We start from the raw sequence: 27,486 nt of genomic DNA on the forward strand, positions 1-27,486 counted from the left end.
GGCAACAATTAATAGAAACAATTCACATCTAACAAGAATAAACTGCAGAATTCAGCTCGGTGTGACTGGCCATCTGCCTCAATTTAGAAAAGATTTGAAAAGACAAAGAAGGACAAAAACACCCCTGAAGCTCTGCTCTATGAGAAAATTCTGTGCTAAATAAATATGTTTTAAAAGTTAATGTAAACCTTTCGTTGAACCACCACCATAACATGTTGGAAGGGTTTCAGTGCCTAAATGATCAAAGAGGCTTTGTTGACTGGGTTTCATATGCCCCTGATAGGGTCTCCCAAGACAAATAGGCTCTGGCTGACAGTTTAGACAAAGAGCGGTTTGCAAAGACCCCATGATGATAAAAAAAAAATCAAGGCACGTGAAGTTGCCCAATATGGCGGACTCCACCTAGGAGCCAGGTCTGGGGTTCGGTCAGTTCGTCAGTGAGCGCCTGGCGGGACCCAGCTGACGCCAGCCCAAAGGGGTGATGCAAGTCTATCCCACAGTGGGCTCACCACTGGCAGGGGAACCATGAGGAACTGGTGCGAAGAGTATTGGGCAACAGTCAGAGGCGGAGGCCACAGCGACCCAATGTGTGGGTGCTTAGACTGGCTCTGGGGACATGGAATGTCACCTCGCTCGGGGTTAGGGAACCTGAGCTTGTGCAGGAGGTGGAGCGATATGGTTAAAAATAGTCGGGCTCTCCTTCACGCATAGCGTGGGCTCTGAATCCTAGCTGGACTCTGTTATACTCTGAAGTGGCCTGCCGGGAGAGGATGGGCGAGATGGACAATGGATGAGAGGGTCACATCCCTTCACCTTCAGGCAGGGGGTAGGTTTCTAACTGTTGTTTAGGCCTATGGGCCAAACAGCATTATGGAGTAGCAGGCCTTCTTCTCTGCTAGGGTACTTCAACGCCCATGACACCTGCTGTTAAAGCGAGGAATGGACCCCCAGCTCTGAACAAGTCAGAGATTGTCAATAATGAACACCATGTTAAAGCATAAGGATGTCAATCAGTGTACCTGGCACCAGGCCGATCAACCCACTTTCTCCAATGTCGTTTCAGGTATTTGGACTTGATCCTCAGGTGGTAGGTCATTTTCTCCAATCCTCTGCATAAAAACGGGGACCAGAGATTGTGTTTAAACTAATGTAAAATCACAATCCTCAACCTACCCGGTAAGGCCTATGCCAGGGTGCTGAAGAGAAGAGTCTTGCTGATGGTCAAACCTCGGCTTCAGAAGGAGCGGTTTGGTTTTAGTCCTAGGCATAGGACAGTGGACCAGCTCCTCACCCTTTGCAGGGTGCTTGAGGGTTCATAGGAGTTTGTTCAACCTTTTCACATGTGCTTTGTGGATCCGAAGAAGGTATTCGACTGGGTCTTCCATGGTGTCTTGTGGGGGCGCTTAAGGAGTACCGAGTCAGGAAGCCTTTACTGTGCGGCATCCAGTCTCACTACTGGTAGAGCAGGAGCCTCACTCTGTACTGTTAGTGAGCCGACTGCCAGGTCCACTTATAATAATACTAACAAAACCAAAAATTTAACTTCCCCGTCCGGTAGAATGTTGGAAACCTTCAAGTGGCTTCTAAGCCCCTTTGCTTCCTTAAACTGACAGCAAAAAGCTTGACCAATCTATAACCTTACTGGTTTCTCTTTTGTTTTGTTTTTCGACTTGAATCTGAGAAATGCAACTCATTGCAACGCAGAGAAAAAACAATTTATTAGCTCTACCAGGAGCTGCTACGATCCGGCCACACCTGAGCTTTCTTCTTTGTCTGTCAATGTTTGCGTCATAACCATAATCACACATTTATGTATTTCTAAAAAAAAAAATTTTCATATACTGTTATTCTGCACCACCCTAGCCATTCTGTAGAATTTGTGTATTATTTTTGATTACTTTATTATAATTTTGCCATTTGGGATTTAATGTAGTAAAATAACAAAAATTTGATATAAGCCGGTTAGTTAAATAATAATTAATATTAATAATTGATATTAAAATGAGGGTTTAAATATGGGGGCTTTGATGCAGTAACTATTTAAAAGCTTGACACGAATAACCCAACTTCACATATTCTCCTGAGTAAACAGCAAAACCTTGGCCTACCATCTTTACTACGTCGTCCTCCACCAGAGGCTACAGGCCTTTTCTGGGCAGAGAACACAGACAGTAAATGAACATACATCAGTTGTTGAATATTTAAAAAGGTATGGAGATGAAGCAATAAATGACAAAGTAAAACTGGCATGGCCAGGCATTAATAATAGGTAGCACTGAGTTATAGGTTGCTGCCGTCGGAATGCAAGTGTCATTGCAAATCAGCATTTGGGTGAGGCTATTATTATTTATGCATAATTGATGGCAGAACCACAAGTAACATGTCACATCCAACAAATCCTAACACCTTGAGAGCAAGGATGATGGTGTCAACTGAAGAAAAGGTCACACATGGAGGGAATGGCCTTGGGCTGGGATTTATGAGGGAAAGAGGTAGCATAACATACTGTCTGTATACAGAGAGTTCTGATGGTACATGAAAGGTGCCAAATATTTTCACCTTAATATCAAATAATAAGAGTTATTTTGAAAAGTGTTGAAACTAAGCTATTGACACAATGGCTTTGCAATCTAAACATTCAGAGCTAAGAATCTGAAATACAAACAGTTCATCATCACTGTTTTCAGATTGTTACTTATTTGAACTTTTTTTTAATACAAACAGATTTAAAGTTATATATAAGTCCTAAATTTATACAAAAATACTTGGCTGGAATTATGTTATTGAAGTTAAACAGAAAACAAACAACTTTGACTGGATTTGGGCCTGTCTTCTTGAAGAATTGGTATTTTACATGAATTTAATCAACTAACTGTTGCATTAGGGTGAAGCTAAATATCTAAGAATTAGTTCTTGATTATTCAATCTAAGCTGTGCACACCATACCACAGAAAATAATGCCACAGCATAGGGCTACCACAAAGTGGTTACAGTGTTTTTAGATAGGAAAGCCTCACGTGACATGTCCAAAAATCCTTTTTTTGTCACTGGCTAATTATCTCTTGTCTTGTTTGACTGTAATATATTACAGGATGGCATTAAGCTTGATCTTAGAGGCTACTAAAAATGTTGACCAATGTTATTTTATTTTCCTCTGACATGTCTGATATTGGTTGTTCAAATGAGAGAGTTATCTCAAACACACATTACACATTTATTCATATATTTAAGGGTGATAGCTACAAGGGTAACCCCTCCCAGCCATTAAGTGGCACATTCATTTCATACTGTTTGCCAAGCAGTTGCCAGGTACTCTAATGTATCTGTTCAGAAGACAAGCAGCAACCTTAGGGTGCCTTCTGAGCCCCTTTGCTATCATCAAACCTATTATTCCCATTGGTGCAGAATCTTTTTTAATGACCACATTGCTAATGATAAGTAAGTAAATATGTATTTTGAAATTGTCACTATGTATAAAATATTTATTCAAATACAATTTTTTTTTCAGGAAAAATTTATACTTTTTTCTTCACAACTCTAGACCTTCAGTAGATGTATTTTTTTTTTTTATTAATTTAGATTAAAAAAAAAAAAGTTGTAGTTATAACCTTTAAATGTGTTTCATTATTTAAAACTTGCTCTTTGGTTGAGGCTAGATTCAGCTGCTGACCTCGGCTGTTTGCAGCATGTCCTCCCCTTCTCTCTCTGCTCCATTTCTTATTCACCTACCTATGAATAAAGGACACAAAATTCTGTTATAAAACAAATCACAGCAAAGTTTCACGGACAATATACAAGAATTAATCCCATTTATTATGTGACTCATTTAGCAGCATTCTAAAGTTTCAGACAAGAAACTCTTAATCTTAAAAATGTTCAAAGAAACAAACTAGTTCTAAAGCAAAGTTTTTATGAAGGAGACTCAGTTCTCTCTGATTATGATGAGGTGAAGAACGTTTCATATTTTCCGTACCTTTGCCAAAGCTGTACCTGGCAAACACAAACACAAAAAATATGTTAAAATATTTAACTTGTGTTGTTTAATGTTTGTTTAAATTTTTAACTCTTTGTGATTAATATAAAATGTGCTTAAAACATGACACTTTTTTTATATTTTGACATTTATACAAAATAAATGTGTACTTATTTGAGGGGAAAAAAGTGTAAAGATGATGCAGAATGGCCTTGTCATTAAGTTATTAATTATTTGATTTAAATCATTTCACTGTAGCTCAAGCTTTAACCTCTTACACCCTCAGGGGGTTTAAATAAATTTCTGCCTGACAAAAACACACAAAAGTAAATCACTTATAGCCTCACAGCTATTAGATTTAAGAAGAAACTTTTGGTACCTCTGTAAAGGTAAGATGTCATAGAATGGTTTTCTGGTGTCAGCACCATTGTAGCTTTGACCCTGCCTGAAATATTAGGGACAAAATACAAAATATTTTGCATTTTTTTAACCTCGCCAAAAATTTTCTTTGAAATAAACATTGCAAAACACTACCAAAATATTATTTATAGCACAAAACAGTAGTACAGACTTTTAAATCTAAATGTTGTGTAAAAATATACCAAATTTGGACTCAATCAGATGAATCATATTTATTTTAGAATGATATTAGTGAGAAATTTCTTAGGCGGAGGGGCCATTTTGGCACATTTATCCAAAAATGTCACCAAACTGTGCCAAATGTGTTTTTTACATCAATACTGGGGGTTTGTTAAAATTACGAGGTCACGTAGCAGCTGGACCCACCGGTGGGTCCGTAGGGTTCTAGGGGTTAAGTTTAAGAATATTGTCTCAGTGGAAGGTGAACCTCCGCCCCAGTTTTAAATCTTTCCTAACCTCTAACTGATTCCTTTCTTATATCAGGCTCTGTACCTCCAACAATCTCCCAATCAACTCTGATTAAATGCTCTGTCTCAGCTGAAGAAAAACTTCTTAGTAGCTTAATGCTACTATCATGTTTCAGTATGGGGATGTGTCTTTATAGGTCTGTATTTTTTATTTTTTTTTTCTAAAGAAAAGCATTTTTGTTCTGCACCAAATTGTTCTACTGTGCACTCATCAAGAAAGAATTGTTCTCTCCTTTACAACAATGCGTCAGTGGTGGGAATACATTTAAATCTATATATTTAAATAATTGTTTTCTCTTTGCCACTTTCCATAAATACCAGGTATGTTGAGTTCATGACAAAACGATAACCCATGTAAAAAAATAAAAAATAAAAAATGCTCACTAAAGTTACTATTATCCTTTTGCCTGCTTTTCTCCCCACCCTGTTAGTTTGGGTGGGCAGCAATTTCTTGGTAAAAACAAAACTTTGTTGTTTTTTTTAACCACTTCAGTACTATGCAAATCTGTGTGTGGTTTATCATAGAGCCTATAATCCTAATAAACATATAGGTTGTAACATGACACAATGTAAAATGTTTAAGGACATGATTGCATTTCCACTTAGGAATAAGAAGTGTAATTATTGTATCTATTTATTTTATTTTACAGTGCTAAAAATATTTAAAACATTATAGTCTAGACAATAAAAAAAAAATCCGCCACAGAATATTGAAAAGTGTCATTATAAATATTCTTAACGTTATTAATGGAGCGACAGATTCACTGTCAATTCCAATTTTATTAAACGCATCTTCCGTCATCAAACCCTTCGGCCAATGAGCTGCTGAAACGAAGCCTTGGTGGGTGACGTATACAGGAAACAGATTCCCAAAGAGTCTGAATGGACCTTCTTTTCTCGGTTGTTTCTAAAACAAAGTTTGTTTTTTACCGCTCAGAGTTATGCAAACGTGGAGTTTGGTATCAATTAGCGTTTTACTCGCTGTCGTGGTGAGATGGAGCGTGTCATTAAACTCATATTCAGGTAAGAAGAACGTGAACCTGCACAAGACAGCTCTCATCTGCTTTGATTGTTTTATTAAATATTTTCTAGAAGATGTGCCGCACGGTGTGGTTTTATTTGTTTTTTTATTGAGTCTTACATTGCCTTCAAATGTTGTTTTTGCTCCCTTCCGGTCATCAGTAGCGGCTCTTTTATCTGACAGCTCAATGGTTTCTACCCAGGTGCAGGTAAACCCCCCATGTTCGGTGACTATGAAGCCCAAAGACACTGGCAAGAAGTGACCTACAACCTTCCTCTGCAACAATGGCACGTCTGCCTCTGTTCTGGTGGTCATCGACATAGATCCTAGATTTGTGTCACCCCGGTTCTAACTCCCTGGTAACATATTGTCTCTCTGCAGGTACTTTAACACCACTGACAATGACTTAAACTACTGGGGTCTTGACTACCCTCCTCTCACCGCTTACCACAGCTGGCTCTGTGCTTATGTGTGAGTCATTTCAATCCTCTTGATATAACTTTTAATTTCCATGTTTTTGTTGGTAGAGAAAGAATACATACAGAAATTTAAATAGCAAAGTTTGCAGCCTATATTTAATCTATTTCCTGATGTTGCCCCCCAGTCCTCCCCATTCCTGATCATTTGATTTAGTTGTATTTATTTGCATCATCATCATTATCAGAAACACTACACCCTCCAGGAAGCAGGAGACTAAGTCTTTGGTGGTAAATGCAGTGGGGCCAAAAGTTTGCCAATGGAATGAGTAATTTTACTATTAAAATAAAATAATTAGATTATATGCACTTGAAATAAGACAATGGAATTGTGTTTTCTTATTTTAAGTGTAAATTGTCTTGTTCCGTTGGTAGAATGTCTCTTTTACCTCCTCAATTCATGAACGAATGCATTTATTTTAAGAAAAAAAAATGACTTATCTAGAATTAGATTTTTTGCAGTGTAGTTTTAATTTGATTTCTGTTTGCAGAGCAAAGCTTATAAATCCTGAATGGGTGGAGCTGCACAGATCCAGAGGCTTTGAAAGTCCTGCCCACAAGTTATTCATGAGAGCTACAGGTAAAGCTGCACCACAAACTTGCATTTCCAAATCTTCTGCAACTTTTCAATAGCATGTGCCTGTCAAATAATTGTTTTTTTAGATTATATACAAAACATTCTAATACATTTCTCATCTATTGGAGAGAACTGACAGGATATATAAACCCTTTTGTTTATAAGGCTGTATAATGTATACATTGTTTTTTATTATCTTTCAATTTTCAATCTGTTTTGTAAGTGTGGCTTTGTTTTTTAGATCCTATTTTGCTTTTTCTGTTTGTTTTTTATAAATCAAACAAACTATATATCAAAGGTTTTGGTGTTGTTGTTTACTAAAAAGTTTTAGGCTACCATTATTAGAATAGAAGAGAATACAAAATCCCTTTAATGTCCCAAAACGGGGAAATTGTGGTGTAAACAGCAGTAAAAGGTTATAATAGAAGTGGTAGAAAACTGTATACAAATAACAGATAGGAAAATAAAATGGAGTATTGTTCTGTACAGTGTTTTAAAATATAAATACTCTGTATCTGGAGAATAAAAAAAAAAACTGTAATAGTTGTGGACACTTTTTTAGTGATGGGTATGTGAAAAATAGCTGCAAAACCAGAGATGTGCAAAAAAAAAAAAAAAAAAAAAAAAAAATGACAGCAGCATGTCATTTAACTGACGAAGAATGAAACTGGGCAACTTATTGAGGTTGTTGGGAACAGTGATGGTTATAAAGTCTTACAGTTGCAGGGAGGAAGGATCTGTGATAACGCTCCCTGGTGCATTTAGGGTGCAGCACCATGTTTAATAAATTTATTTAACTTTGTTGGGGGGGTTTCTGTCTTTTAGTGTTGGTGACAGATGTGTTGATATACATCCCTGCAGTTGTTTTATACAGTTTTTTCCTGACTGGTGGTTCAACTAAAAAAAGGGTAATGATTGTAACTAATTTTATTTTATACAAGTTGCCTCTAAATAGATAAATTCACTCATTTGTTCTCTGATTGGATCTTTCTAGGTTTCTGTTCTTCTCAGCATTCTTCTTTACCCCGGACTAATTCTCATTGACTATGGTCATTTTCAGTATCCTTTTTTGTTGTATTTTTTTTTTGTCAGTGTTATTTCTTTACCTTAATTTGTTTAAATGCTATTTATTATACATCTATGCAGCTATTTATATAATTTTATTAGATTAGATTATGTTTTATTAATTCCAGGCTGAAAATGTGTTGCTTGTTTTTTTTGTTTTTTTTTAATTGCCAGCAGTTGTTACTTAGTATATTTTGACGGTAAACCTAATTTGTGTCGGTGTTTGAAGTCTTAGCTACTATATAAGTACAAGTCATTTAGCTGCATTATGTGGCGCATTATGTAATAAATTCTTCATTTTCAAGCATTTTTTATTGTTTTTTTGTCTTGAAATTTTAACTCTCTCCATCCAGTCTCCCTTTTATTAAATTTTTCAGATGTTTATTTATTTGTATTTATCTTTAGTTATCTTGTAAAACTGGTCATCTTTATAACCTTGACTGTCTCGGGTATAATGGAGTGAGCCTGGGCTTTGCGCTTTGGGGGATTCTGGCTCTCGGGCTGAGCTGGGACATGTTAGGCTCCATTGCCTTCTCTCTAGCTCTCAACTACAAACAGATGGAGCTGTACCATGCACTGCCCTTCTTCTGTTACCTTCTTGGAAAGTGTGTCAAAGCTGGGCTACTCGGCCGTGGGTAAGCGTCATTGCTTTATGTCTCCAATTATTTATTTCTCCTGTTGTCATTACTACTGGTAGCATTACTGCAATAAGAAGATCATGAATTGTTGAATTCTTTCTCCATGGAGTCTTCATGTTCTCCTTGTACATGTGTAGGTTGTCTGCAGGTACATCATCTTCCTCCTACAGTAATCCTACCTAATCTGTTTACTCTATAATGCCATTTTGTATGAATGTTTGCTTGACAGATTCATCTCTTTATACTGATATAGATGACTGATGGCTAGATCAATATTTTTATTGATATGTTGCCAATATTATAAGGCTATAAATGTTTTATCTAATTATTCTTTTTCGTTTTCAGACATTAGAATAGGGTCAGAAGCAGGCTTTTAGCTAGCAATCTGTGCAGGCGTACATTGTGTACCCCCTCTTGTAAAAAAAATTATATTGTACGCCCTGTTTTTGGGATGTACGGCTTTGGTACGCCCTAATTCTCCCCTAGTAGTATCAAATACTCAAACTTAATTTCATATAGGAAGTCTAATAACATTAACCATAGATTCATAAATGAAAAAGATTCTGATTTTTGTACAGTTTTAAGATTTTCATGATCTTTTGTTTTACTAGCTGTGCACAATGGCTCAGAAACATTTTATCGAAATATTTAAAAATGCCCGGACTGCTCCCTGAAGCTGAACGGATATGATTCTAATGGTCGAATCGTTAGAGAAGGCAATAATCTGCACCTTTTTCTTTTCTTTAAACTTGGAAATGCCAGCAGTTGGTGATTAGCTATAATTTTGATATTGGTGGATGAAAATATCACTAGATACTGTACTGTTAATCTTTATTTTAATTTTATCTTGAGTTTTTTTTAGCCAGAAGGACCAATTATTTGCTCTATATACAAAGATAAAGGTGTTTCAGTGCAGACTACATTCTAGAGGTGACACAATTTTGAGCTACAGTGAGGAAAATAAGTATTTGAAGACCCTGCCATTTTGTAAGTTCTCTAACTTAGAAATCATGATTTTTACTATTTGTTTGTATGATACAGCTGCAAATAAATATTTGAGCACCTGTCTATCAGCTAGAATTCTGACTATCAAGGGCCTGTTAGTCTGCATTCAAAATGTCTACCTCCAGTCCACCTATTATCCTAAATTAGATGCATCTGTTTGAGGTTGTTAGCTACATGAAGATACATGTCCACCCCATACAATCAATAAAAATGCAACTACTAACATAGCCAAGACCAAAGAGCTGTCCTAAGACTCTAGAGACGCAATTGTACACCTCCACAATTCTGCAAAGGGCTACGGGGAAATTGCCAAGCAGCTTGGTGAAAAAAGGTCCACTGTTGGAGCAATCTTTAGAAAATGGAAGACGCTAACAATGGATGTAAATCTCCCTCGGACTGGGGCTTCATGCAAGATCTCACCTCGTAGGAATTAGATCCTAAGAAAATCAGCCCAGAACTACATGGGAGGAGCTGGTCAATGACCTGAAAAGAGCTGGGACCATCATTTCCAAGGTTACAGTTGGTAATACATTAAGATGCCTTGTTTTGAAATCATGCATGGCATAGAACGTTCCCCTGCTTAAACCAGCACATGTCAAGGACCGTCTTAAGTTTGCCAATGACCATTTGGATGATCCAGAAGAATTGTGGGAGAAAATCTTGTGGTCATATGAGATCAAAATAGAACTTTTTGGTCATAATACCACCAACTGTGTTTGGAGGAAGAAGATTGATGAGTACCATCCCAAGAACACCATCCCTATTGTGAAGCATGGGGGTGGTAGCATTATGCTTTGGGGCTGTTATTCTGCACATCAGACAGGCCGACTGCACTGTATTATCTATTGTGCCAACTTTTATTTAGGTTCCCTTATGGGGAAAAAAGCCCAGAGCATTACAGATCCTCCCTGTACCCAAGAGATGAAACACTTAACCCTCCTTTGTTTCATGCCAGACCAACCTGAAGTGTTTGGTTCTGAAAAGCTCAATCTTTGTCTCATCTAAAAAACCAAATGGTTAAGATATTTAAACTTAATTGCTATAGCTGACATGGCAAAAATGTATTTTGGTTTTTGGAAATAAAAAAAAAATCATTAACGTTTGTACTACTCATATTGTTATGTCTATTCTGTTTCAAAGAAATTATAGTTAAAACAGTTATTTTTTTAGTTGTACTGTTTTCAGTGTCATGGTTTTTTTTTATTATCACCAAACTCCACCGAGGCAACTCCAATCTTTAAGGTAATTCAAGCTGATCCCAGTGAAAACACGGTCATTGAAGACTGCATTTGTTAAATATATTGTTTTGTCAGCGTGCATGAATGTGTCAGCTGCGAGCCTACACTTGTAATGTGAGTCTGTAAGAGAGCACTGTCTTCCTCAGAGTCACAGAATGACTGAGGTAATCAGATTGGATGCTATTACCAGTGTGTCCAGTGTCTGTTTATCTAGTAACAATGTACCAAGGGCATTTAGTAGCAAATGGAGTGCCGGATTAGGCCCATGGGAAGATATGTCCAGATGACACTCTCGCCATGCCCAAACTCCTCAGCTATGCCTGTGTGTGCAACTTAACCAGCAGCTTCACAGTTACAGCTGACAAGATACTCTGACCCACACTGGGGAGTTTCAGCTGATGCATGGCTTTCACTACATTCCTCTGCATGAGGGTCAGGGCCCAAATTTAGGACTTGCAGACAGTTTGTGCTAATTGTCTGGGGAAACCCTGCAGAAACAGACATGTTCAAGCAAAAAGGGTCACATGTCCTCCATTTATACCAAAGTGATGTTGTTAATACAATGGATATTTCTACTACCCACTGTTAAAGTTATTTATCTGTCACGCAGGTTTATGCTGTTGGGGAGAATTGCTGTCGCCGTGTTGGTGACTTTTGCCCTCTGCTGGCTTCCTTTCCTGGCTGACCCCAGTCAGGCCTTGCAGGTGGTGAGGAGGATCTTTCCCGTGGCCCGTGGGTTATTTGAGGTACAGTGGAGAATACTGATTGTACACTTCGATGCTGAACACAGATAACTTGTTAGATTTATCAAATAAATGCAATCAATCACAGACTAAATCAAGTTGCTACTTGGGGTAAATAAGGAAGAAAAAAAAAATCTGATATAAACGAATATAGATCTGACAAACATGTAACTGAAACAAAAATAATATAATATGCAAAAGAAATGACCTGATGAAGTAATATTTTACCGCTCTGGGAAGCTAAAGTAAACCATAGGGTTGTCACTCCTTAATGTGAAGGAGCCATAGCCATTTAATGAAGCTGCAACTGCATTATTTATTTATTTGTTTCAATTTAGTCTTGTTTACAGACTGGTAAAGACAGCATTACTGTAATCTAAACTATTGAAGAATAATATGAACTAGCTCTTCAGGGTAATGTGGAAGCCCTTTATTTGTGCTTTATTCTTGGATAGTAACATTCATATTTATGTAAATCTTGACATTTTGGTCCAGGTCTGTGAGGATTCCAAGTTTCTTTTTTTTCCCACTAGCTTAATGCTGATCTCTAACCTTGCGTTTGAGGAACCTTCTCTGTATTAAGTTGAAGGAAATTCTTCGTCATTCGTTCTGTGGTTATTGACGCACTTAGTGACTCTAAGGGGTTGTGGTCATGTTGTAACAAAAGAATCTAGGTTTTCTCCTCATCATGCGAATGTTAAGAAATGTTTTAGTATTATCTGATCCAAGTATAGGGGATGTTTAGTCATTGTATAAAACTGTGCCTAGAATAGAGCCTTGCAGGACTTCCCATTTCAGGATTTTCTGTAATCAGGAACCTTTAAAAGATTTTCAGGAGCCGGCATAACTTAAGTTGATTTGAAGTTTAATTGTAAATAAAGGTCATTAGTATCAGTATACACCTAATCATTAAAATGTCTCAGACCCCTCAGGCCTTGTGGTCTTTCAGTATCAATTTTGTTTTTGTCTCAAGTTATTTTTATTTGGGGATCCTTATATTCATGCTGTCACAACTTAAAACAAGTCAATATAATTCTTGACAGAACATCAAGTTATAAATGCTGGTGGTCATGATGGTGGAGACTGTTGGTTAGTACCTGGTTCAATCCTTCACTTAGTTTGTTAGGGTTTCAAAAACACTTAAATGCCAAAACTTGGACACTGGGTCAAATGCTGGTCAAGTTGCTTTGATGCTTTGACTCTGGATGCTCCTTTTGACTCTGGATCAGATCAAGTAACCATTGTGATGAATACTACTAAATCAAAATAAGGCTGCTGTAGAGAATTCTTAGAAAATCTTGGTCTTAGGTTGAAAATTTGATCAAGCACACCTTATAGGCTCCCTTGCTCTCTGCTGCTACAGCCCTTCCTGCTGAACTCTTGAAAGCTTGAAAGTTTTTCTTGATGGGCCAGATGGATGGGCACGAGGCTGGATTAGTAAAGGGCAGCAAGTTCCTTATCGACTCAGATGCCAGCAAGGTGGAGGTGGGGTACTGGTATGGGCTGGTATCATCAAAGATGAGCTTGTGGGACCTTTTCGGGGTTGATGATGGAGTCAAGATCAACTCCCAGACACAAAATGTGTCTTCCAGACACCCCATCGAGAACCCATGGTCCTTCATGAAATTTGTGATCTGCAGGGAGGGAAACAGCAATGACGCAATTTCTGGTAGGGATGAAATATTAAAGATATGCATTACATCGACTCATGGCTGCAGTACACCAGCAGTTTGGAGCTTGAATGACGGGACACTCTTTGTGGGAGGGGGGTGTGAGCAGGGTGTTTATGAGCGTGACTAACACTGCTAAGACATTTCTCCTGGCTCTGATTGGTTCCTTCTTACTAGGAGTGGTGAATTCTTTTGACAATAATCTTTCTTTGTAGGAATTTGTTGAATGAATTAGAAGTTGTTTTAACCACTGTGATATCTTAACAGATTGAAATGATTTAATAATAGTTTTACAAGGGATTGTCACAAAGCTGTAACTTTCATTGTCGTCATATGCAACCCATGAGGCACACCTCGTTCCCTACACGATGTTCCCGGCGTTCGTCATAGTGAATAGCCCTCCAGCCCTTCCACTGCTTAGCTTGCTGGAAACCGATACCCCGCTGGATCAAAGAAAACAGTGGAATAAAATGGTGAAAGGTCAGGAGATCGGTTTCACCCTATCCCTGGGAGGTGTTGGGATTCATGATGTACAGTAAGAGGATGCAGATAAATCTAACTAATTTATGGCTGGATTGTTTTCAGCACTTCATAGCTCAGCCATGTTCCAGCCATATGGACGGACGAGAGGAGTGAGTGATACACTTTAAGGCATATCAGAGCACATCAGACAGCTGGTGTCCCGCTGCTGACCAGTTCTTTGGAAAAAATAAAAATAAAAACACGTGTGCTTGACTGTTTCAAACACTTATATCTGTTGTACTGTGACTACTCAGCTGCATAGGAAGTCACTAGTACATATAATTTTAAAAGGGAAGTAATGCTGAAAAAAAAAATTAAAACAATTCCTAAATGACAGTTTGGAAAGCTGTCATGGAAAAATCGGGTTGAAGTGACAACATCTAAACGCCTCTGTTTGAATGTTGAATGTTGATGTGACAGTTTAGAGGTAGAAGTTTGCAGCTCTTGTTTCTGAAAATTTGTAACATGATGGACATTTAATACAGGGTATTAATGATATGTGATGTGATCTGTAGTTCTATTGTAGAATCAGGGCGAATTAAAGTAATATTTGTTCAACAAAACAATTCAAACATGCTGCATGGGCTTTGCTCATGATTTCAGCTGAAATCATGCACTGCAAGCAGGAACACAGAGTGTGATGGTTTGGATGAAGACGACTGCTGACCGGTGGTCCTGGTGACTTCTGGAAAGGCAGCAGTTGTAAGTTTACCCACTGAGCTGCATTCTGCTGTCTCATGTTGCGGCCTGCTCACAAAAATGGCACCAAACGCTTCTCCCTGTGAAATTCCTTTCTGGCTTTGAGACTCCCATTTGCTGGGGGTCGGGGTTGCTTTGCCTTCAACTTGGTGTCCAGGAACATTCCCACAGTAGTTATTTGATGTCAAGAAGGAGAGAGGAAAAATGAAAGGATGGGGCTGTGAAAACACAACCCTGGTCAATTTGGTGCTGCTGACGAGGCGACCATTAAGATCCACACAGCTGTGGGGGGAAGCAGCTGTAGCTCAGAGGGGAGTCCAGACAAGGATTTTCTCCTTAGGATAACTATTAAAATAAAGGACGGAGGAATCACTAAATTAATCTAGACGTGTGATATCAACGCACACTGCTGGTTCTGATATTTAAGTGATTGCTTAGCATCCGCTTTATCATCTATCCTCCTCATCTGTACTTCACTAGAACTACAACACCACTGTCATCTTTGTAGCATACCTTACCTCTGAAAAAAGTTTTTTTTTTTTAAGTTTTTTATGTTAATTTAATAAATTAATTTAAATTAATAAATTAATTTAATTTTAATAAATCAGTCTAACAATTTCTATCATAATTTTTCTTCACCTCTATTACGAGAAGTCAGAAGATTCCATATTCTGTATATTTCAGATAAAGATTGTTTTTAGCATCAAATATGAATTAAACCTACCTTAACATTATAAAAAATGATCTACAAGTAGTAATTAACATAAGCACCAAAACAAGATAAAGATGGAGGGGAAAAAAGGAACGTCTACATAAAAAAAGAAGATGCATTGTTTTGCAATTAATTTTTCATTAGGGTTTTCTTTTGGTTAGGTTGTTTTCGGGATTAAGTTTGGGTTCTAAAACCTACCTGTTTAAGGGGGGAGAAAGAAAGGGGTAAAAGGAAGAGTAATTCAATGTTAATCCTTAAAAAAAAAAAAGTGAGGATTCACACCATTTTTTTTCACATGTAGAATTTTAGGGTTTGTTTGGTAGTTAGTTTTGTTTTATTGTTGTTCTGATCGAAAAGAAGAAAAAACAGCTCAAAGACGAAACTGTCCAGAGGGCTTGCTGCTGCTGCTTTTATGTTCAAATTTAATTGAGCATCTTGATGTAGCCTCATGAGAAAATAGCTTTTTCATCCTCAGATTTAAGTATCTTCATCCAAAATTTGTTTTTTTTTTTCATCTTTTTCAAAATAAAAACTCCTCTTCCTCCACATGCTATCTTCCTATTTATGATACACTGAGAGGGGCAGATGTGTAAATACTGCAAGCAAACTGCTGCAGATTCCAAATAAACCATGCAAATGCCAGCAGATGTTTAAGTTCATAGGTCCGATTTAAGGTCCTGGACTGGGTTCGCTCTAGCATTATCTGCTCCAGGAACCAAACTCTGACCTGGTTAAATCATTCTAAACATTTAATGTAAAGGTTAGGTTGTGCCAATAATCAGCTTTGTACTCACTTTCAAAAGTTGTTTGGATTCATTTTGAAGCTTCCATACTTCAGTTCAATTGAAATTATATAGCACCAAACTACAAAGTGTTACCTCAAGGAACTTTACAGAGACAATTCAGTCGGATCTCACGGTCAGATTGGTAAAAATGTTTCCTATATAAGGAAAGCCATATGATTGAATCGAGTCATTGAATTTGTAGGACTCACTTCTGGATAAGCGTGTGATGACAGTAGATACTGGTTTGCATTTTGTTGACTCCACAGCAATCCCTCATATCGTGCAAGCATGCAGCGACAGGTGAGAGGAAAAACTCCCTTTTAAAAGGGAAGAAACCTCTAGCGGGATGAGGCTGACTGGGGTTCAAGGAGACAAACACAGCCATACATAGGAAACATTGAAGCACTGATCCATAAATACTTTCTATGTTAGAAAAGGGAATCATAAATTAGCTCCTCAGGTGGCTCTTTCTAGGAAATAAACAAGATGAAGATAACATTCTTGCCAATTCTGAAAGTTCAATTGGTTCAAAGCTATCCAAACACAGTTCAGATTCTCTTGTTACCTCAGATCCTGCCTCACATTCCAGAGATTGATCAAGCATATTTAACAGGGTTCCAATTATTTCATTTTTAATAGAATCAATAATTCATTAAGAAATTTGGCTTATGCTGACTTATCAGTAGAACAGCTATGAAAGGTTATTTATAAACTTGTAGGCTCCTTTTTCTAGTTCTTTGAATTTTTATTTAAAATCAGGCTTCAATAATGGAGAAATAAAAGCAACATCTTTGAAGGAACAACGTAGTAAAGCTTGACAGGAGTAGGGAAAGGTTTGACTTGGTTGGAGAAATCTTCCTGTTGGCTGTAGTTATTGTTGTGGCTGTGAATAACAGAAGAACTCTGCTTCCGTAGAAGCTGGCAGTGTTCAGAACCAACTAAACACACATAGACAACCCTGGATCAGATGTACTCAGATATAACATGAAGATAACAAAGATATATCCTAGTAAATAAACCTGACTGATTGGAGATGCTTTCAGCTTTACCGTTTACCTCATTTTTGCAGTAAATGAGGTAACAATGAACATATAGTGTGGCACAAACTAGGGTTTGTTTTAATGCAAAACCAAAAAAATTACAAAGACAAGGTAACCACTCGCGTTAATCTTTATTTCTTTGTTGCAAACAACAATCTGAGATATTATCATGTCTTGGACATATGTTCCTAATGATGTTATCATTTTGTACTTGTGTGTGTGTAGGATAAGGTGGCCAACACATGGTGCAGCCTAAACACCCTGATAAAGATCAGATCCATTCTGACAGGCGACTCTCAGCTTTACCTCAGGTAATCCTTTCATTTGTTTTTACTCCGCTTCTGTCTTTCTAATAGCTCCTTGCTTTTTTCTTTTTTAATGTTTTTCCTAAATTTTACCCAAGGTAATTTTCCTGTGAATTGCTTTTATCTTTTAAGGAAAAGCTTAGCTTTTCCTAAAAGCAGCGATTGAGTTCTTTAAAAATTATCTTTCAAGAACCCACCAGAAACTGGGAGCAGCAAGTTACATCTGTTTTTCTAAACGGGTCACCAAGGGGTTTAGGTGCCTTAGGAATATTTGACGAAAAAAGAATAAATCTCTTCAAAACTGAAATTAATTGCTTTGAGACAAAAATCCAGATGGTTTAATTCAATAGTCTTGTGGTTGCAGAATCTATATGTTTCTGCTAAACTATCAAAGGCCGAGGATCAAGTTTGATTTATTTTTATTGTTCTGTATTTCAAGCATGTATCAAAGAAACGTTTGACCTATCAAACTCAAACTCATGTGAAGATACCGATTGATCGTATTACTTTTAAAATGTAGTTTTATTTTGCTGTTTGCGTCTCTTATTTCGGTGACCTACAGCACATTGTTGCCTTCTCAGATAACCAACCCCTGACCTGTTTGCACATTTCTACACATTCACTTTGACACTAAGTCTGTCTCTTGTGGTGCCTGTGCCCCCAGCAGGTGACAATTGAGGGGTTAAACTAATGCCGGCTATCCTTTAAGAACCTTTATTATTTGGTCAGTCCCTCTATGCAGAGAGGTCTTAGCCTTAGAGCAGGTGTTGTCCTAGAAAGATAAATGCCCATGAGCCTGTTTGAGAATCCCCTTGTGTGTTTTTCCATGTGTTCAGTCTGTATTCTATAAGTTGAAATTCATTTCCCTGTTTCATGTGTTACAGTTTGGCTTTAACTCTCTTAGCGGCGCTACCATCCTCTATTAGAGTGCTGATGAAGCCCACCTTCTGGCACTTTAAACTAGCTTTGGTGAGTGTGTTTTTGTACCAATGGTGGCCGTGCAGAAGTATTTATACCTCTTGGACTTTTTAACATGCATTTCGTGTTACAAGAACTCTCCTTAGTGTATTTTTGTTTGGGATTTGTGTGATAAATTGATATAAATCAGCATTTTTCCAGCAAATACGATTGCTTTCAGAACATTGCCAGTAAACGTAAACAGAGTCTAGCTGTGTGTAAATTATTCTCTGTATAGATACAGGTGTTCTGTGGAGACTTGGATTGCATTAGAGTCCATCAGTCAACAAACCATATCGAAGAGATCAAAGTAGGATTAGGGTTTATACTAAAGTCCCAGTCTTTGCCTATTTAACATCCTAAAACTGAAACAGTATTACACAACTGCAAACCTATGAAGACACTGATTTTAACCTCAATTAAGAAGAGACAGTTAATTAACAATAGAGGTGGCTAAGAGGTAGATGGTAACTCTGGAGGAGCTGCAGGGACTCACAGCTCAGGTGGAAGAACCTACAGACAGGTCGAGCGTGATTTGTCACAAAGTTGTTGTTAATGGAAAGGGCAAAAAATTAAAAACATTGTTTAACAGAAACTGATTGATCATCCAGGAGACAAAGCAAACGTCTGGATTATAGAAACAAAGTTGAATGTATCCAATCTGGCTAAATTTGAGGGGTTTTTGTTCCAAATAAATTTGGTCAAACATTAAAAATCCTGTTACAATGTGACATTGAGTACTAGTAAGACAATGTCTCTATATTCTTCATGTGTTTTATTAATTCTTTTCTCTCAGGTCAATTCATCTCTGGCCTTTTTCCTTTTCTCCTATCAAGTCCATGAGAAGTCCATCCTGTTGGCTGCCCTGTAAGTGTCAATAATTGATCCTAAGTAAAAACTTTTTTATTTTTTGTCTTGATTCTGAAAGGTATGCACTTGTAAGCAGCCTTACTTCCCAGAAATAGGATAATCATTGGATATCCCAGTTAGACCAGAGTCTTTCTGATTGCAGTTTGCATTCTTTTCTTAATCAATACTGAGATATTTGCATTAAAAAATTAATGATTGAAAGTTTATCTCAGATTATCTGTTTTAGTAAACGTGCAACTTAAAAGTCATATTGACGCTCTTATTTTTGCTCAGACTTGCGCCGTTATCCTCCTTTATGCTTCTAGTCCAAGTAACCGCCATCATGATATGCACTGCAACACTTTAGAGGTTGATCATACGATAGTTTCAGAGCTCAGGCATTAAATGTGTGCTTGTCTGTGTTGTGCGTTATTATTTATCCTCTTACGTATGAAGCTGCAGAAGGAAAGTGAAACCTTGGATAGACTTTGCAGCATGGGATTTAGTTCCTGGATCTGGGCTCATCTATTAATCTAGATCAGTGTAGATTGTTGCTTTATTAACTATTGAGTTATATCTCCCACCTGTCCCCCTGAATCAATCAGTAATGCATGCCCAGGGATTAGGAGAGGATAGTAGGCAGCAGCTCGGGGTGTTGTTAGCGCAGGATCAATTATTAGGCTGTAACAGGATCACCAAAGAGCGCTGACTGTAATTATGGGCTCAGGGACTGTTGGAAAGATCCTCCGTTGGGTAACAGTGTAGAAGTGAGGCTGGTAGCCTGCTTCAGTTAAAAATAGAGTTATATACGGACAAACAGATTTGAACTTTGTTGCTACAGCTTTTTCAGATCTTAATTTGGAATTGATGACATATTCATCAGATCCAGATAAAGGTGTTGAATTGTTTCCTTATGGACAGCCCACTCATTATTTAAAAGTCCAAAACATCTGTTTAATGTAAAAGAAAAAAATCTTATTTAACAATTTAGCTTAAGTCTAGTTGAGTCAATGTGTATGTGTTAATGTAATAGTTTAAAATTAACTTAAAATTGTCTGAAGCCACCATTGTTCTTTTCTTTTCAGCCCAGTTTGTCTCCTCTTGAATGAATTTCCATTTATGAGTATTTGGTTCCTGCAGGCCTCAACATTCAGGTAAAAATAACACAGAAGAAACAAACTGTCTGCTGTTTGATAAAAGCCACTGTCTCTTGTTGTGTCTACATGGCAAATAGACCACATTTTTAGAGCGCTTAGCTAGTTGTACGACTATTTAGAGTGCTTTGCTAAGGAGCCACTTTTAACAAATTTTGAAAATAGCCTACATTAGGAGTAAATTCTTGAAAACACTGACAAATTTTAATCAATAAATGCATGTTTGCAAGGAAAAATAGTCCAATAACTTTTAACACAAAGCTGAAAGTAGGTTGCAATCTGTTGATGGGGAATAACTATCCACACCACATGACAGAATCGATACAAAAATGCTGCAGCAAGCACACAATTCTTCATTTTTGACTTCTTCTATTCGAACAGGGGTCGGCATCATGCGGCTCTTTTATGCCCCCTTTGTGGCTCCCTGAAGCTTTTCTAAAAATGTATGAAAATTTGAAAAGATAGATTTGATTTTGTTTGTTTGTTTGACTTCCTGCACACCATAATAAAACAAACATTCATTATGTGTTGTATAATAAATACATTCAAAGAATAAAAGCAAACATTTCTGTCAACTAGGTTTGCGTCATAGCATGTAACAGACGTTTCAGCGTGGCACGGTGGCAGGCAGGTGGCTGTTGAAAACAAACCCGCGGGAAGAGTCATTTAGAAAGGTATTTCCAGGGAAGGTATGCTAAATATGCAGCCGTCCACCAAGTTGCGAGTGAGGGGGAAAAAGTGCGATTGCAGAATTTCTGGATAAATTACAGGAGAGCAAAGATAGATTTCAGGAGTGAATTGTATCTCCAACTCCACTACTGCTGCTAGTTTTGTTGCAAGCATGGAAGACTGTCCACAGATCGAACAGGTAGCACTCTTATGCAGGTATGTGAATTTTCATCCATTTTTTTTTTTTACCCAAATCCTCAAAACAAAAATAACAACAAAAGTCTGATTTCTTTATCATGTTTCTAGAATTTCACCAATGCAACAAAACCTAATGCATATAAATTTCGTGGTGTGTGCGCTCACTGCTCACCTCACCTCGCGCTACTATGGAATTTAAACTTAATGCACTGAATATCGTGCAGGAGAGTAGTCACATGATGTGACATTAGCTCCAGGATATACATTTAATTATGCATGTTTATTATATATTTAAGCCCATGCAGTCCTTTTTTATAGTGGGATAATACACTTGGAGCCCGAGTTGCCATACTAGACTTATTCGAAACTTTTATATTTGTGCGGCTCCAGACAGATTTGGTTTTTCTTTGGTCAAGTATGGCTCTTTGAGCAGTTTGGGTTGCCAGTTAGAACATGAAATGGTGTTGTATAGTATATAAACACCAACAGTTACAGTAAGTGTTGACCAGGAGTTTGTGAAATAACACGTAATTTTTTTTTACAATGGTTTTTGGGGGTTTTACCAGTTTTTTTTTGTGTTTTTTTGTCATTGCACTGCCAGAAGTACAGAGTAACGAAATGGACTCTTTTTATTTCACCCATCGCCTTGTGGAGCAGTAGGCTGTCATTGTGCGTCGCCCGGGGAGCAGTGTGGGGTTAAGGGTCTTGCTCAGGGACCCAGAGTGTCAGTCTGTGGGAGTGGGGCTCAAACTCAGAACCTCTAGATTCCAAGCGCAATGCCCTAACCACTAGGCCGCCACTCCCCCATAAGGGAATAATTTATCAAAACTTATGGGATGCATTTAGTTGGCATCCCTTTGTAGGGATAAGCTGTTAATTAATGAAAGTGGACTTCACGCAATTTGTTCTTTTTTTTCATCAGTCTGCATGCCCCGATGTGATTCTCTATTGTTTTTTTATGATTAGATGTTATATGAAACCATTTGTCCTTTAAAGAGCAAACAGATACAACCATAGAAGCCAGCTGATGCAGACGGAGATGTGAGCACCATGAATGGAAAAGAAAAATAGCAACGCAATGCTGCAACTTACTTTCATCAGCTGTTGTTAAATTCTTCCGGCAGCACTAATTGTTGTGCATGTGGTTTAGTATAAGGATATGTGGGGCTTACACAGCATACTCTGCATGCCTTGTGTCTAAGTGTGCTATGCAGGGACAAGAGGTCAATTCAGAAATGTTTTCTCAATACAGTTTCATTTGGACTTCCGCATCATCTCGACAGACATTTTTATTTGAGATTTTTAAAAAAAACATCTTTTGTTTACTGATGGAATGCTCAGACTGGCAACATTTACCGGGTGAATGAACCCAGTCTGCTTCCATTGAGAAAGTATGTATTTCTTAAATGTTAAACATTTAGCAGCTGAGTGGAACTGTTTAGTTTGAATAAGTAATCTGTTGTAGAGAGAAAAGTTGTTTTGTTTTGCGTTTCAAGCAGGGTGTTGTGTGTTTACTATGAGCCAACTGTTGTTCTTGCCTCTGCCCCGCTGCTAAACTGAGATAAGCTCTGCATGAATGTCATAAGTGTCTCTCCTCAGGGGACGCGCTGCTCTTAAACCCCTCCTGTATAAAAATGTTTTACGTCCAGTTGCTTTTGTTTTAAAACAAACGTGAAGCTAAATTGAATCATGTCCTATGATAAATGGTTAAAATGCTGTGGAAATGTGACAATATATCCACTACCTTTTAAAAATAGTGTTTGTATAACGATGCATCACACCTTAAGCAGTAAACATTGTTTTAAACATTAAAAAGGTGACCAGTGTAGCTAAATGTTTGGTTCAATCATAGCCAAAAAAAATAAAACATTAACTATAAATATCTGTTTATTGTTTTTCTCTCAAGCATGCTTCCTCTTTTCCTGAAAGACGGCCTGCTGGTACCCTATACTGTGACCTCAGTGGGGTATCTCTTCCTAACAGTCTACTTATTGTCTGCTCTGGATGAATCATCGGAGGAGCTTGGGACCTATAGCAAGCTCTTTTTCTTTCTGCCATCAAAATACCTGGCCTGTATAATAAGATGGAAGGTGAGTTTGAACTATGATTGAATATTGTTTTGTTTTTTATTTGTTTTTCCAGGAAGTTCTCTATATTGTTTTACAGAGTGTACCAAAGAAGATTATTGGGAACAACTTTTTTAATGATTTGCAGGTTTCCAAATAATGTTTGAAGAATTTGCTACTGTGCTTTTAAATATTTGCGCTAATGAATTATGTTTGGTATTATTGCCATTTTTTCATCAAGATTAGAAATATTAAAAATGTACAAGAGAATTTGGTCAGTTACCATCTTAATCTCTCCCAAATGAACACTCAAAAAACAGATATTTCTCCATGAAGTTCCAGCCACCTTTCTCTCTGCAACTCCATGAAGAAATATCTACTTTTAGAAATAGTTTTTAAGAAATTGAAGGAAGAATGGAGTAAAATACAGTAAAGTTTGAAATAAGTTGCAACTTGGTAGATTCAGAAAGCCTCTGGAAATTCTGATAGTTGTTGAAAAAGTGAATTATCTACAAACATACACGGAGACTGCTGATTTAGTTATGCTGTTGCGCTAATAATGCTACTTTCTACATTCAGAGTCTAAAAACAATTTGAAATGTAATTTTCAAAAATATTTCTCAGACTACTGTGTGATGTTGCCTCTGCTAAAAAAGTTAGGGTTTATGTCAGAAAGGAGTAAAACAATAAGAAGATGTCTATATTACTGTTCTTTAAAAAGAAAACCAGTAATTGGAAATCTGGGGCCAATTTAAAATGCTTGTCTCGAACAGTAAGATCTGTTGCAAGCAAGATGGCTCACTTGTTAGTGTCATCTGGAAAATGCATGTTTGCAAACTGTGATCCTTTTTGGCTTTTTAAGGGCGACTCTTACTACTTCAAATGAAGACCAGGAGGAAGAATTGTAAAGGTGATATTAGAAAAATAGAAAATCTCAATTATATTCCGCAAAAGGTTATTCATAGGTAGATAAGTTATAAAAAAAATCTGATCACTATTCTGCAGAGGTCGATTCGTTTTTCATATCAAAATAGTGAACTGATTATGCTGACAGATTGATGAACATTTTTTGCTGCCTGTTGAGGCAGCTCTGCCAGCTTGATTCTTATTTTTCGATCAGTTTCTTTTTTCCAAGGTTGTGGAGAGTGATATTTTTTTTTTTTTTTTTTTTTTTTTTTGGTTATCCGCTGGGGTAACGGAATCTGAGCAAATTACTCAAAAAAGCTCAACAGGCTGATAAATAACACAGGTTCTGTTCTAGGAACTTCTCCAGAACCAGTTGAAATTTTCATAAAATGAAGAATATTATGACCAGCAGTGAGCATCCTCTTCAGAAGATTGTTAAACACCAGCAGAGTGTCTTTAGTCAGAAGCATCACAAGAACCGGTGCAAGATGGACCACTCTATAGAATCCTTTCTGCCTACAGCTATTAATATCTACAACAACTCTATTAAATAAAGCCCATAAGTTACTGCAAAATTTTAATTTCCCTTTGGGATTAAGAAGCTTTTTGAATTAAAATACACAACAAAATCTCAACTTCGCTCGATTCCTCTACTATGGTTAAAACATTTTAGCATCAAGATTGAATTTGAATTTTTTTTTAACCCTCCGGTGTACATTGTTTTTTCTACTCATAGAATATAAACAAAATATGAACCATCTAAAAATTGTTATTGGCAAAATACACATTTTAAAGTATTTTTAGCATCATTTTGTATGGTTGCTCTTTAAATAATGATTATTTCTGCGCTTAAATATTTAGATGCTTGATACTTTAGGTTAAACATTTTTGATAGATCTTTATAACCTTAGTGAGATAATAAGCATAGGTAAAAAAACAAGAACTTTAACCTTTGAAATAAATATTTCTATATATGTCAACAGTAAGATTTAAACAGGCTTGGCTGTAAAAAGAAGGGTGCTGATTTCAGGGTCCGGGGTGCCTGGTATTTCTAAAGTGGCTCAAGACCTAAATTGCAATGTTGTCAGAAGATATATCCAACTATATAAATAAATATCATGTGCTGGTGTAAGCTTTGTAAGCTGTCCTGGGACGACCACTGCTGCCAGCCTTAGAATTATTTATCACTTATTTGAGTTTCCACAACATCTGAGGTGGCTTTGCCGCCAGCTCCTTAGCGACAGCGGCACCGGTAGGGTGTCAGAGATTAAGAGAAGCTGTCTTTTTATAGGACGTGTCATTAACACAGGTTTGCCTAGATATATTTATTTACACAAGCAGCATAAATAGTGAGCCCCGACGATGGAGATAAGGTTTCATGGGTTTTGGGCGTCTAGTAGAAAGGGTATGCCATGTTTCCCTCATTATAATCCCAGACTTATCATTTGGGTTGTGAAGCAAAAGCAGACAAGGGGGGGGGGGGGGGGTAAGTGATGTCAATGATGCTGTAAGAGAAATTTTAAAATTGTTATATTAGCTAACAGCCTGTAATTAGTGGTCACTGCTTTGCTTTTCAAAATATTACATGATTTATTCGATTGTATGATTTTAAAGTTGTCCTGAACCTTTTTATTTTAGTTTTTTTAATACAGTGGTTTTTTGGTTTGCTGTCTTTGAGGTAAAATGGAAGATTATTATTTATTTATTATTTTTTTAAGGTAATTACCAAGAAGTGGCTTTTTTCCACCGGAAATATAGGACCAGCTCAATGGAGTAAACAACCCATTCGACCTCCTCTAGTGCAACTTTTAAGCTGACGTTTAGAAAAAATGATTTAAAATCAAATTATGGCTCCATGTCTTAACAGAGCTGTTGTAGAAATTGTATCTTTTTAACAAATAAAAAGAGGAAAGAAGCTCAAAGCAGACATTTCAGATGGAAATTATTGTATCTAAATTTTAAAAGATCAAAAGTTTTTTTTCAGGGTAATTTATTTGTACTAATTGTATTTGGGCTTCCACAATTTAACTACTTACGTTTTTATAAATTCCCTTTTGTAAGAATTCAAATAATCTTAAGTTATTCTTCTCACAGAAAAAGCCACTTAATTTTAGTTCACAACATTTATTTTTACAAGCATTTTTTTTTTTTTTTATTGCAAATAAAAATACCTGATTGTTTAGAATGCCAAATCTTATGAGATTTAATAATAAATTAATGAAAAAAATGCTCGATCTTAGTCTTAAAGGTGGGATGGAAAAGACTAGGGTCACTTTAAAAAAAATATTTATATATGAAAAATGTTTTAATAAAAAGCTAAAGGAGAAAAATATAATAAATGACATTGATTCAAGCAAAAGAAAATACTTTCTATTTTAGAATGTAAATATTTGAAGGATACAAACCAGAAGGAACACAGAAGGTTCACTTTTATGCTTTTTAGTATTAAATAATTTTCTATTTCTATAAATCTATTAAGGAAAATATATCTTAATGCAGGAAGGTTCCTGAAGTAAAACCAACATCTTATAACATCCCTGAGCTACAAAGTCTAAAGTTCTCCCCAAAAAATGCTACAATCTTCTTAATCTAACCCCCAATCCATCCTTTTTAACCTTCTTTTAACGTTTTCTTTTGGTTTCAAGTTTTTGATGCAAACATTCTGCCTTTATCGTTGATAGTTCTACATCAGCATTGCTCTCATGGCTGTTTTGAGCATCCTGAGCGTAGCTTTGGAGCCACCAACACATCTACCCGACTTGTTTCCTGTCCTGGCGTCAACGACCGCCTTCCTGCAATTCTTGGGAACATTTCTACATTTTAATATCGTCCAGTTCAACGAGCCCAGCAAGAAAAACCAAAAGAAAAACAAATAAGCTTGATTTTCCTAGGAAATGGAAATGGGGTAATATTGGCTCTGTTTATTTATGCTGGGCACGAGGCTTTTATCACACTGTCTGCCAAACAGAAAACGGTTTCTTATCAAAAGTATCTGTATTATCAATGACTATAAGATCAAGTAAAGGGAAATATTTTTTTATATTTTTTCTTTGTGGACCAACAAGGCAAGTGAAATACTTTTGTAAAAAAAACAAACCATGTAATTGTTGACATGTAATGCATATTTCCTCATGCAGGTATTTGCAGCCTAGATACGAGGAGTTTTTCAAAGCCAGAATGATAAAACCCTCTGGGGTTTTGATTTGCTTGTGCTGTTACTGTTCATTTAGTCTCTGTCTGGGCTGTAAGGAATGAATGCACATTGATGAGTTTTGTATCCATTCCAACCTTCCATTGTTTTCTACTGTGCATTAAAGTTACTTTGAACAAA

The 27,486-nt window shown here is 36.9% G+C and overlaps 1 protein-coding gene across 2 annotated transcripts; it reads left to right on the forward strand.

Annotated features, from left to right (window-relative positions):
* The first annotated feature begins 721 nt into the window (after nt 1–721).
* On the forward strand, nt 722–27,486 carry alg6 (ALG6 alpha-1,3-glucosyltransferase). 2 transcript variants are annotated; one of them, XM_038278369.1, is made up of 14 exons: nt 722–826; nt 6,084–6,168; nt 6,263–6,352; nt 6,849–6,937; nt 7,760–7,842; nt 7,929–7,993; nt 8,449–8,634; nt 11,491–11,626; nt 17,277–17,362; nt 18,241–18,325; nt 19,110–19,180; nt 20,248–20,316; nt 23,090–23,273; nt 26,837–27,486. In XM_038278369.1, the coding sequence occupies exons 1-14, from the start codon at nt 787–789 to the stop codon at nt 27,029–27,031; spliced, it is 1,464 nt and encodes a 487-aa protein (XP_038134297.1). In that variant the 5' UTR covers nt 722–786; the 3' UTR covers nt 27,032–27,486. The 2 variants fall into 2 exon arrangements, with proteins under 2 accessions (XP_038134297.1, XP_038134296.1); XM_038278368.1 differs by lacking the exon at nt 722–826 and adding an exon at nt 5,695–5,883.

Source organism: Cyprinodon tularosa, unplaced genomic scaffold (genome assembly GCF_016077235.1).
Source record: "Cyprinodon tularosa strain WSP-4 unplaced genomic scaffold, ASM1607723v1 ctg140, whole genome shotgun sequence".
Classification (NCBI taxonomy): Eukaryota; Metazoa; Chordata; class Actinopteri; order Cyprinodontiformes; family Cyprinodontidae; genus Cyprinodon; species Cyprinodon tularosa.